Below are 11,423 nucleotides of genomic sequence, written 5' to 3' on the forward strand. Positions count from 1 at the left end.
AAAATAACACCAAACATCTGTTTTAGTGATGTCCAGTCCCCTGGCATTTGGCAACAGCTGGAAAGCCGCCACACCTCCTTGCTCTGATGTGACCACTGAGGTATTTCCATGCGAACGCAACTCCTACTGCTCAGCCTGGGCCCAGCGGCGCTGTAGGATTATCACAGGAGACATATTCAATGAGTGCCACTTAAAGGTATGCATTTTACATATTTAACAACCCACCAACGCCAGGGGTCACTGTTGGACTCCTGTGCAGGTTTTATTTTACGTTTTTTTTTTTTTTTTGTCAAAACTTTGGCTTTTCAAAACAGAGTTACAAAGTGCTTTACAAGGCAATAAATAAAACAGACAAGTCATGAAACAACAGGTTTTAAAAGAAAAATGACACTTTGGTGTGTAAAAACTGAGGAAATAAAAGACCGCTCAAAGGAAATTAAAACTCAAGTAAAATCAGGAAAGGCTCTCTGATAGAAGTATACTTTAAGAAGAGACTTAAAAGAGATCACTGACTCAGCCAACTTGATTTCCTCGGGCAGATTGTTCCAGGGCGTCTGAAACAGACATAATGTCCAAGGATCTTAAAGTATGTCCTGGCGTGTACAGTACCAAGAGGTCAGAGGTATAGCTAGGAGAGAGACCATAAGTATCATGTCCAAGTATTCAGTAATCTTAGAATCTATTCTAAAACATACTGGGAGCCAGCATAAAGAGGCTAAAACTGGAGTGTTGTGGTCACGCCTCTTGGTTCTGGTTAAACGCCAGGCAGCTGAATTCAGTTAATGACGAGAGACAAATAATTTTTGATGCCATTTGAATTGTGCCATGAATTACACATATGACATCTGCCAAATTAAAATATGATTTTGCAAGTCAAGAAAGTTGCAGTTTGTTGTAAAACTGACGAAGTATAAGACTGTGAAAATATGTGATTAGAACAACTAAACAAGTCTCCTCCGCAAAGTCATACCTTCGTCTAGTTGCCTTTGTGTTTTGTGCCAGGATGTAGCCTACTCACATGAGGAACTGGTCTTGCTCGGTCTCGGTCTTTCACTGGATTAAAAACATCAGGTAAGTTACCCTGCCTGCTAGCTAGCTGGGGAAGGTGACATATATTCTGTGAGACGAGAGATGTAGTTTACCGTAGTTTCACACAAAACTAAACAGTACCGCGACAAACCTACAACAAACAAAAATTATGTTTTAGGGCCAGGTCACACATGAGCAAATGCAAGCACACACAAGACACAGCAACAAACGGAGTCAACCATACATACCTCTTTGCTCTCGGTTGAGGCTGCAACTTCGCCACTCAGAGTTCACCAAAGTTGAACTCCATGTGATACAAAGATGCCAATTTGCTGAACCACTGGAAGTGAATGGTTTATTTGCCACCCTGTTTTCACTGAAAGCAAACAAATAGGAGTGTAATTCACACAGTTCAAGAGTGAATAAAAAATGATTTGTCTCTCATCGTCTCAGCGTACGTATTTCTTCTAAAATAAGGCCCCATGGTGGTCCACTGGAAGGAGAGAGACTTCACCTCTCTATTTACAGTAACAGACCTTCACAGAGAGCCCTAAACTTGTTATTGAAACTCTATTCTGGATGTTCTACAATCTACAGGTGGATCCAGATCCCTACTATCAGGCCTGTGTGCAGGAGTCCTGCTCCTGTGAGTTTGAAGGGAAGTTCCTGGGCTTCTGCACAGCTGTTGCAGCCTACGCAGAGGCCTGCAGCGACAAGGATGTGTGTGTAAAATGGAGAACACCTGATTTGTGTCGTAAGTCGTGATGTCGTTTAAGTTTACTTTCTTGATTAAACGTTGAATAACATGGTATATACAGTACATTGCAGAAAATTTAAAAGTAAATACCCATTCATCTAATGTCTCTGCTTCGTATTTTACATAGTTTATACACTTTATATAATGTTTTATCAATATTTAAGTATTTCTTTGTCATTGTGACTGACACTGTGTAAGACACATTAATGATCAGTCTGTGTAGCTAACAATACGTGTGGTAAAAAGTGTGTCATTATTGTTGTTTACAAAATATGAATCATGAACATAACTTGGTCTGATCAATTTAACGTGATTATTTAAACTTAGCGGTCTACTGTGGCTACTACAACGAGCAAGGCCAGTGTAGCTGGCACTATGAAGCCTGTGGTGAGATGCTAACCTGCGGCAAAGACACCAGCACTCACAAGCTGGAAGGTAATCAGACTTTCTTAGTTGTTTTCAAACATAAGATAAACTTCTGTCTTAATCATCAGTTGAATCCAGTGAAAATGAAAAATAATGTCTTAATGTTACTTAGCTTGTATCATTCTGTCAGTGCTGCAAACAAACCTGGCCTTTTGATATTTTTTTTCTTGTCAATACTTCTAAAATCCATTTGCACCCATAAAATAACAATTGTGTTTATTCTCTGAAAGGTTGCTACCCCAGATGTTCAGAGGAGACGCCATACTATGATGAAAATACTGGTGAATGCACCAAATTAAAAAACTGCACTTGTTATTTTAATGACACTGTCATTCAGCCTGGAGCAGTGGTGATGATACAGTCTATTAAGTGGTAAGTCAGTAGATATATACAGTATGTCTAGATATAAACATTTTCAGGATAACCATAATATGAAAAACATTTTCTTTACACTGACTACTGGAAATTTCTACTCTCATATTATCCTTATCAGCCACTGTGAAAATGGAAAAATGAACTGTAGTAAGTATGAATTATATTCATGTACCACTACATTTACTATTTTATGTGTTGTACCAGTTGAACAAAAATATGAAAAGGATTTTTTGGCAATTAGGTTTTAGTTTTGTTTTAGATTACAGTGTATGTGCCTTCACAGAACCTGTTTTTAAAACCCCAAACCTCAATTCCACCTTTGCTCCAACAGCTTCAGTACCTTCAACCACCACTCCAACATCAAGCACTCCCACCACAACTGCCTCAACTACCATTGAAACTGTGCTTTACAACACCACTACACCACCAACTACTGAAACTGTGCTTTACACTACCACTACACCAACCACAACTACAACTGCCTCAACATCTACCACTAAACTGACAACCACTGAGGAATCAGGCACCACAATGACATACCACACTTACCCCACAGAAGTAACCGGCACAACAGAGACTGCATCTACAGATTACATTCGTACGTGCCATATACTTGTTCTGCACATTACTCCCTTTTTCAGTTATCCTTGCAATCAGTTTCTTAGATTACCTAAACAATGTTTCAGTCTTTTGTATCTTCACTGTCTTCTACTGTGTTTATCAATGTACCAGATTGTAAGTGTAAAGACCGTAAGAAGAAACAAAGCTGGGACTGCGGTGAGACGTGGATGGAGGACTGCTTCAATAAGAGCTGTATAGGGGGCAAGATAGAGTTGACTCCAGTGGCTTGTCCAGAGACTACGGTTCCCAATTGCCCCAGAAACCAGGTCACGAAAGTCTCAGATGGATGCTGTGAAAGATGGGAGTGTGACTGTAAGTATATCCTTGCCTTACGTGGCAACTGCTCTTGTTAACCCTCATCCATTCTTCCTGTTTTCTTTTTTTTTTTTGGTTAGTAGGGGTTTAATGTTTCCAAACTGAATCCACAATACAAATGTCCACAAAGTCACGAGGTGGAGCTTTCAGAATGGCTGCTAATAACCCTAAGATTGCAGACCTTCCCAAGCACATTCACTGCCCAAGCCCATTTTGGCCTAACCGCCAGGGTCATGCTAGGCCGGGCTTGAATCAGGTTCTCGCCAGTTTATATATATATATATATATATATATATATATATATATATATATATATATCTTTTACGGAAGAAATTCAGGTTTTTAATTGAGCTTAGGCCCACAATTGCTGCAGTGGTTTGGGCTGGGGTCGGGCTTGGACAGAAACTATGTGGATTCATTTCGGGTCTGGCCTGATTTTTTGGGCCCAATCGGAGCTCTGGTGTGCTTGAGCCCCAACAGTAATAAGAAATGAGGTTTTCAGTGAATTTGCTCACATGTACCAGAATATGTGACAAACAAGGTATGGACCAAACTGTGGATTTAGTACAAAGTGCTGCTCTTTAAAACCGAACCACGTAAGCTTGCCTTGAACCAGTTTGCACTGATGTATCTGTCCTTATAACACAACACACTTAAGGGCATTGGTGCTTTTAACTAAATGTTTACATCAGCACGCTAACATGCTCACAATGACAAACTTAACATTTTAACATGTATCAGGTAATTATTACTATGGTCGCCATAGTAGGTGGGGTTTGCCCTATACTGCAGCCAGCCACCAGGGGGAGGTTCAAGATGTTTTGGCTTCACTTTTTGGGAGCTGTCATATCTTCCGTCTTCATTACATAGTCTGTGTTCTGTAGAAAGGCGTTACCTCCAGATCCCGAAAGGTGAAGCCAATGTGGAGCGCCTTAAACCTGCATTCTTTCTAATGTCCAGCAGGGGGCGACTCCACTGGTTACACAAAGGTGATTGTATAGAAGTCTATGAGAAAATGATCTGCTTGTCCCTTGATGTAGTACCTCAGTAATCATTTTCCTGATGAGTTTATGGTCTGAATTGTTAGTTTCAAGTCTCTGTAATACAGCATGATCTGCATTTTTTGAATTACGGGCCCATTTAGAGTAAGATAAACGATAAAGCAGGTTATCCTTTAATGCGTGGCTACCTTGTGATTGACAAGTTATTACCATGGTAGGGATCTTGGGTTCTCAGTCAGATTATGGTTACTTATGGCTCAAAAAAAAAAAAGATAGCGACAGGCTCCAAAACGGTAGTCTACAAACCAATGGGTGAAATCAAGGTTGCTTAGTCTACATATACAGTCTATGGTCTGTTGTGTTTTTTTATGGGAATCCATCCAGTAGTTGATGAAAACTTGAATTAAGGAAATACATTTCCTATTTTCTGTCCATATCTACCCACCTCTTCCCCTCTCTAGGTCGCTGTGATCTGTATGGGGACCCCCACTACATCTCTTTCCAAGGTGCAACCTTTGATTTCCTTGATGATTGCACCTACATCCTGGTGGAGGAGAGGTCTCCACGTCATCATCTGAAAATTGCTGTGGACAATTTTTACTGTGTGCCAGGCTTTGAAATCTCCTGTGCTAAAGGCATCATCCTGAAATATCAGGACAGTATAGCTACACTCAGTGTCATTCCAAATTCCCCGTTTTCAATACAGGTAGGATATTATACAGTTTTATTTATTATCTGTCATGTGACCATGCCAACTTGTACACTATATTGGCTATTTGGCTACAAGGATGCTGATAATCATTTTATTGTAGAATTTTGTTTTCAAAGTTCTACTTATTTAAGTGTACCGTACTCTATTGAAAGAATTAGAAAATTGGTTTAATTCTTGTCTAATCTGCTTTAGGCCACTCTGAACAATGTGACCATTGAGCCGCCATTTGAGGAACATGGGTGGAGATTTGAGACCACGGGGTACATAGTGTCAATCTACCTCCCGGAGATCCGCTCTTATGTCTCCCTAAGTCCGTTTTATACCCTGGTGGTCAGTCTGGCTATGGAGCACTTCCACAACAACACCCAGGGACAATGTGGTGGGTAATGAAACGAAAGTGATGGTTAAGTGCGTACTTTATATCCATTTAAGCAGTGTGTGTTTGTCTATGTATAGTGGATTTTGAGGTAATGCAAAAGCTTGATCTTGTCTGCCAACCTTACAACAGCAGCAAATGTATGTTGCTATATTAGCTTGAAGGCTAACAAATGATGATTTACAGACGTTTTGCCATATACGTCAATGGGTCTTTTTGGGCCGCAGGCATGATGTGATGGTGTAATTACTCTGTTTGGCCACTATGAAAACTGGTTTCAAAGCCTGCTGCACTTCCTGGGGGGCTGCTGTAGGGAGTGAATTTTAATGTAGAGAAACTTGTCTGTTTAAATGTCATTAAGGCTTAAATTAAAGCAGCTCTGCTTTGAGTGACAGGGGAGTGCCATCCATTGACAAGTCGCTACCACAGTGACAAGTGTGGTAAGGTAACGCACCCATGGTGTAACCCCAGATTAGTGTGTTTCAGTTAATGAAAGATGTTTGTAAGGTTGTGGTCATTTAAAAAAAAGCATTGTTTGGCGTTTGGTTGTGCTAGAAAATCCCTCTCAGGAGTCAGGTGTTCAGTTTTTGCAGCATTACTGCAGTCAATAGCTTTAAATGTGCTTTGCCAACCAAGCTAGCATTAGAGTTAGCTCCACCCTCTCTTCCAAATATGATCACTTCTGGGTCCAAAAATCCAAGATGGCAACAACGTAAATGCCAAACTCGAGGCTTCAAAATGGGACGTCACAATGGCAACGTCCATTAGTTTAATACAGTCTATGATCTGTATATAATTTATAGCTGTGGGAGCCAGAGAACCATCAAAACTGACACAGATTGTTTATGTCAACTAAAATGTTTATACATATGTTTGTTAGACATCAGATTGCACATCGTCTACGCTGAGCTCACCCCTCCATCTTCTCTCCAGGTGTATGCGGTGTTGGGTCATGTATCCGTAAAGGAGGGCAGATGGAGGATGACAGCTGCTGTGATAAGACAGCCTATGACTGGGTGTATGCCGACCCACTGAAGCCTGCCTGTGCTTCTGCACCAAGGGACGTACCTTGTTACTCACCCACACCCCCTAGCACACCCACTTACACCCCTTGCCCTGCGAGTGCACTATGCGAGCTGCTACACCACCCGTAAGTTCCACACGCTAACACACACACACCTTGTGGAGAAATTGGAGGTAGAAATGGGTGTGTGTTTGCTGGTAAATGTGGTCTATGATTATACTGTATGTCATAAAAGAGAGGTGCAATGCTTTTCTTTACTTAAAAACTACATTTGTGACTTAAGCAGACACACAGTAGCAGTCACCCAGAGTCACCCCATACACCCTAGCCACACACCAAGCAACCACCTAGCAACCATGTACAAGTCTCTGTCAGTTGTTTTTTATACTGTTTAATTTTTTTAATTTTTATTTTAATAATGTGGAACACTGGCTGTTTGTTTAACTAAAAACCTAATCTATACTGTTTCTTCAGAGTCTTTGCAAAGTGCAGCGTGAATCTGGAAATGACAAAGAGGAACTGTGAGTTTGATTCATGCAGGAATGGTCCTTGCTCCTCACTAGAGCAAGCTGCTGAGGAATGCATGAAGGCTGGTGTCTGTATTGACTGGAGAGGACTGACCAATGGAAGCTGTAGTACGTATCTTTTGTCCTTTTTCTTGTACTCTGTTAAGCAAGTCAGACAAGGGACTTAAAGGGATAGTTCAGAGCTTTTAAGGTTGGCTTGTATGAGGCACTTATCCAAAGTCAGTGTATGACCTACAGTAGATGGGGGCAGCAGCAAAAGATATTTTCGCCACTTAAAAAAGTCCCACCGTGGACCTTCAACCACTGTGTCTATGGTCCTCAACATTGCCCGTTTCTTTGTGCTTCTTCTAAAGAGCTTGGACAGCACATCTTAAAACCTCAGTCTGCTTTGAAATCTTTGCCTGGGAGAGACCTTTGCTGATGCAGTGTAACTACCTTGTGTCTTCATGTTGTGCTCAGTCTTGTTACGGTGTATGACCTGTGACATCAAACTGTCCTCCACAACCTCAACTTGGTAGCAGAGTTTGGCTGTTCCTCACCCACTTTTAAGCCTCCTACACAGCTGTTTCTGTTTCAGTTAGTGATTGTCTTTCAACCTACATATGAAATTGATGATCATTAGCACCTGTTTGGTATATTTGGTTAATCATATACCTGACTATGATTCTACAGGATCCCTGACTTTGTGTGTACTTAGAAGAATTGATGCTTTTTTTGAAGGCAAAGGGTGGTCACACCAAATATTGATTTGACTTAAATTTTTCTTCCATTCACTCACTTTGCATTTTTTAAATCAATAGAAATAAACAATTAAACTTTGTATTTTTAAGCATTCTTACTTTACAGCATTTCTTTACACCTGCCTAAAACTTTTGCACAGTACTACTCATATATAAAATAAAAAAAATATCTGAACTATCCCTTTAATATTTGCACACATTTCTGTGTATTATGGACCAGACTGTAATGCTGTTTCCATTAAAATGTCAATGCTAAATTCCTCCTTAAACTGATATTTATCATTGTACTTGTTCATGTTTCAGCTGTGACATGTCCAGAAGGATTGGTTTACAGAGAATGTCATGACAAGGTGGATGAGTTCTGCTATGGAGGGTTTGTAAAGCTTATTTTTACTAAATAACATCCTTTTACTTGTTGTGAAATGTATTTCTCACTTTATTAAATCCAAAATGTTTCCCCTGTCAAGATTTCCATTATTTCTGTTTCTCTTCTGGTTTGGCCGTACAGAATACCTCATCAAGGAGCCTCGCTGGAGAATGGCAGGCCAGGCTGTTATTGTCCCAGCGGCCAATACAGGGCAGGAAATCACTCACACATCTGTGTGTCTGACTGTTCCTGTAAGTTACATGGCCAATAAGGCTGACACTCACCTAGATGTATAGTATGTAGTCATAATTTGTTTTAATGTAGAGTTTGTGTCTCGTCAATCAGATTGTAAAGGACCACGTGGTGAGCCCAGACTGGTGAGTATCTTTGTCTCATCAGTGCAGAAATAGTCAGATCTCTGATGACTCTCTCACAGTTGACTGAAGTAACACAGTAATGGAGGACCCAAATGCAGGACAGCAGGCAGGAGGATGCAGAAAAGATATTTTAATGGAAGCTAGCAGGCTAACAGGTAGACAAGGTAAACATCAGACGGGCAGGCAAAGAGTCAGGAACAATCAACAAGAAAAAAAAACAAGAACACAGGGAAACCACAAGGACCATGGGCAAGTGACCTGACCAAGAACAAAGAAGTGGGCAGGTATGAGTATAAGACACTTGGTGTTTCTTAAAGTCAAGGAAGGATCCTCAAACGGCTGAATATGAAGGAGGCTACGTCATCGACCCCTGTTGAAGGACTGTTCCAATGTCAAGGATCCTTACTAATTTCACCGAGGACAGAGTCCTTCTTCCAGAGAAATTCCAAGGATGCATGTGTGGATCCTCAGCGGGTATAAAATCCCCACAATGCTTTGCACACGATTTGCTAGAAGTGAGGATGGGGCCTCTTCAATGAAACTTGCACCAGCAGAGCTCAGCAGGACTAATATAAATATGTCATTTATTTGGATTAATGTTTCCACCTGAGTTTTTTATCATAAAAACTTGAAAAAAAATATTGACAGAAACCTCATAATTTACACTTTCCAATGTGTCCACTGCTGAATAATGAGATTTTGAAAATAACGTGATTTAGACAAAACAAATTTTTTAAATTAATCATTCCCAGCAGAGATGGAGCGTGAAGTGTCCCCCTCCCCTTCTACTCCCACTATTCACATGATAAGGACATGATAAGTGCTTTCATTCTGTCAGCTTCAGTTGGTGTTGGGGGAATTGCAGTGAGAATGACCACAAGACATTAGAACATCCTGCTGGTCAAAGCATCACTCTTTTGTTTTGAGGTGAACATATTTCAGAGGATTACACAGTAGTATAATGTACAATTGGCGCGGTCAGTTGTTTCAGAGCAGCGCGGCTCATCAGATCAGATCTGTTCATATTATTGTAGCGCAGTGTGTGGTAACACACACAGAGAATATGGATCACTTTGGAATCAAAGAGTGAGTCTGTGTGTGAGTCTGTGTATATACTGAAAAAGATCATTTAGAACTTTTTCAGCTTTTGTCTTTACTTCATTACACCACTTACTCGTAAGTATGATCCAGAAATATGTTCTCCCTAAAAGTCACGTGACTCTGACAGTACTGATACATTTGTTAAAAATTGTACGACATTAGAGAGTTCCAAAATGATCGCAGTACCCTGAACCCCCCTCAGTCTGCTGAGGGTTAATGACGTACACCTGGGGACACTTGTTAGCCTGTTCCAATGTGTGTTCGCTGGGTCCGTCCCAAGTCTCTTAAATTACTGCTAGTTATCTTACCTAGCCGACTTTGCTAGCTGTTTAGCCCCTCCCACCTAGGAAAAAATGCGAGGAGCTAGCGCTAGGAGCGATGAGCGAGCATTGTCGGTTTAAGAGACATGAGACGTCCTTTCCACTGAAGCGTCACGTGAAGCGAATTCCATTCCTGATGACGGCGGCACCGCTGGATCTGCTCCGTAAAGCAGCCAGCGTCTGGAGTTACTATGGGTACATCCCAAGTCTCATTATATTCGCTGACCAAAACAGTAAGGGAGTAAGAGACTTGGGACGGACCCACTGAATGCTAAGAAGGACTCTTGACTTGCCTCTGTAGGATCTTTCCTTGGAAGGATTCGTCCTACCAAGGAGGGATCCTTGACTTTGAGAAACACCCACTTATTGGAAAGGTGAGAACAGGTGAGTAGACTGCAGGACTACTGAGGGACAGGTGAAACTAATCAGGGTGCGGCAGACAATCAAAAAGGTGGGAAAACACTAAGACAGGAATTAAAACCAGACACATGAGGAATCAACCTACAAAATAAAACAGGAAACAGAATAAACATGAATATCCCAGATTGGATTGTGGAAGTGTTTCTGTACCTGTCTTCCAGCCTGGTGAGGTGTGGCAGTCTGGCTGTGACCTGTGTACATGTCACAGCCAGACTCGCACAGAGGTGTGTGTTCCAAAACCTCCTAATCCAGCGCCTCTCTGTGGCCCCAGTGCTGTTCTGGTAAACACTTCCTGCTGTGGTGATCAGATGTGTGGTAAGTACTGACACGTCATTATGTTTTAAAATGATGATTTAAGTACTTTCTTAGAGACCTTCCTTGCTTCACATGAATACTAATACAGCTAACACATTAATACTTATTGTGTTGTTTTTCAGTTGAGAAGACATGCAGTTATCATAACAAAACATACAGGGTATGTTGTGTCTAATCTTATAACTATCTGTTTGACAGAGAGAAGTGTCTCTTCTCCCTCAGGAAAAATACATGTTTGATTGAAATGAATCATCGTACTGTGTAGCGTGTCGTGATATGTTTCTTTGTGTGTGTAGGTGGGAGACAGATGGAAGGATGCCGCCCATCCCTGCATGACATATACCTGCAGCAAAGAGGGTATTCAGACTGAGACTAGAGTCTGTCCCACACAAGACTGTCCAGAGGTACTGCACACCCTCTGCTTTGTTCCTTAAACTGTAACATCTTACAAATCTTCACTGATAACTAACCGTTTTCATTCCGCGACGCCGGAGATCAGCACGCCCAGGGCCCCGCCCCTGCCTGCCACCTGTCATGCCAGTCCCTGCATATGGTGGACCCAGAGGGTGTTACTCATTACTCATTGGGGCTGAGCCCAAGGCCCCCCCCCCCCCCCCCCC

General features: G+C 41.4%; 1 protein-coding gene across 1 annotated transcript in view; it reads left to right on the plus strand.

Annotated features, from left to right (window-relative positions):
• LOC126385258 (mucin-19-like) overlaps positions 1-11,423 on the plus strand; it is a 60,845-nt gene that overhangs the window by 46,954 nt on the left and 2,468 nt on the right. The window contains exons 23-39 of the mRNA XM_050036868.1: positions 27-196; positions 1,627-1,783; positions 2,114-2,221; positions 2,443-2,584; positions 2,706-2,734; positions 2,919-3,185; positions 3,320-3,520; positions 4,986-5,230; positions 5,429-5,615; positions 6,546-6,762; positions 7,111-7,271; positions 8,207-8,276; positions 8,412-8,521; positions 8,616-8,647; positions 10,650-10,803; positions 10,926-10,963; positions 11,100-11,207. Of these exons, the coding sequence (XP_049892825.1) occupies positions 27-196; positions 1,627-1,783; positions 2,114-2,221; positions 2,443-2,584; positions 2,706-2,734; positions 2,919-3,185; positions 3,320-3,520; positions 4,986-5,230; positions 5,429-5,615; positions 6,546-6,762; positions 7,111-7,271; positions 8,207-8,276; positions 8,412-8,521; positions 8,616-8,647; positions 10,650-10,803; positions 10,926-10,963; positions 11,100-11,207 (2,396 nt within the window). The remainder of the gene's footprint in view (positions 1-26; positions 197-1,626; positions 1,784-2,113; positions 2,222-2,442; positions 2,585-2,705; positions 2,735-2,918; positions 3,186-3,319; positions 3,521-4,985; positions 5,231-5,428; positions 5,616-6,545; positions 6,763-7,110; positions 7,272-8,206; positions 8,277-8,411; positions 8,522-8,615; positions 8,648-10,649; positions 10,804-10,925; positions 10,964-11,099; positions 11,208-11,423) is intronic.

Source organism: Epinephelus moara, chromosome 23 (assembly GCF_006386435.1).
Source record: "Epinephelus moara isolate mb chromosome 23, YSFRI_EMoa_1.0, whole genome shotgun sequence".
Classification (NCBI taxonomy): domain Eukaryota; kingdom Metazoa; phylum Chordata; class Actinopteri; order Perciformes; family Serranidae; genus Epinephelus; species Epinephelus moara.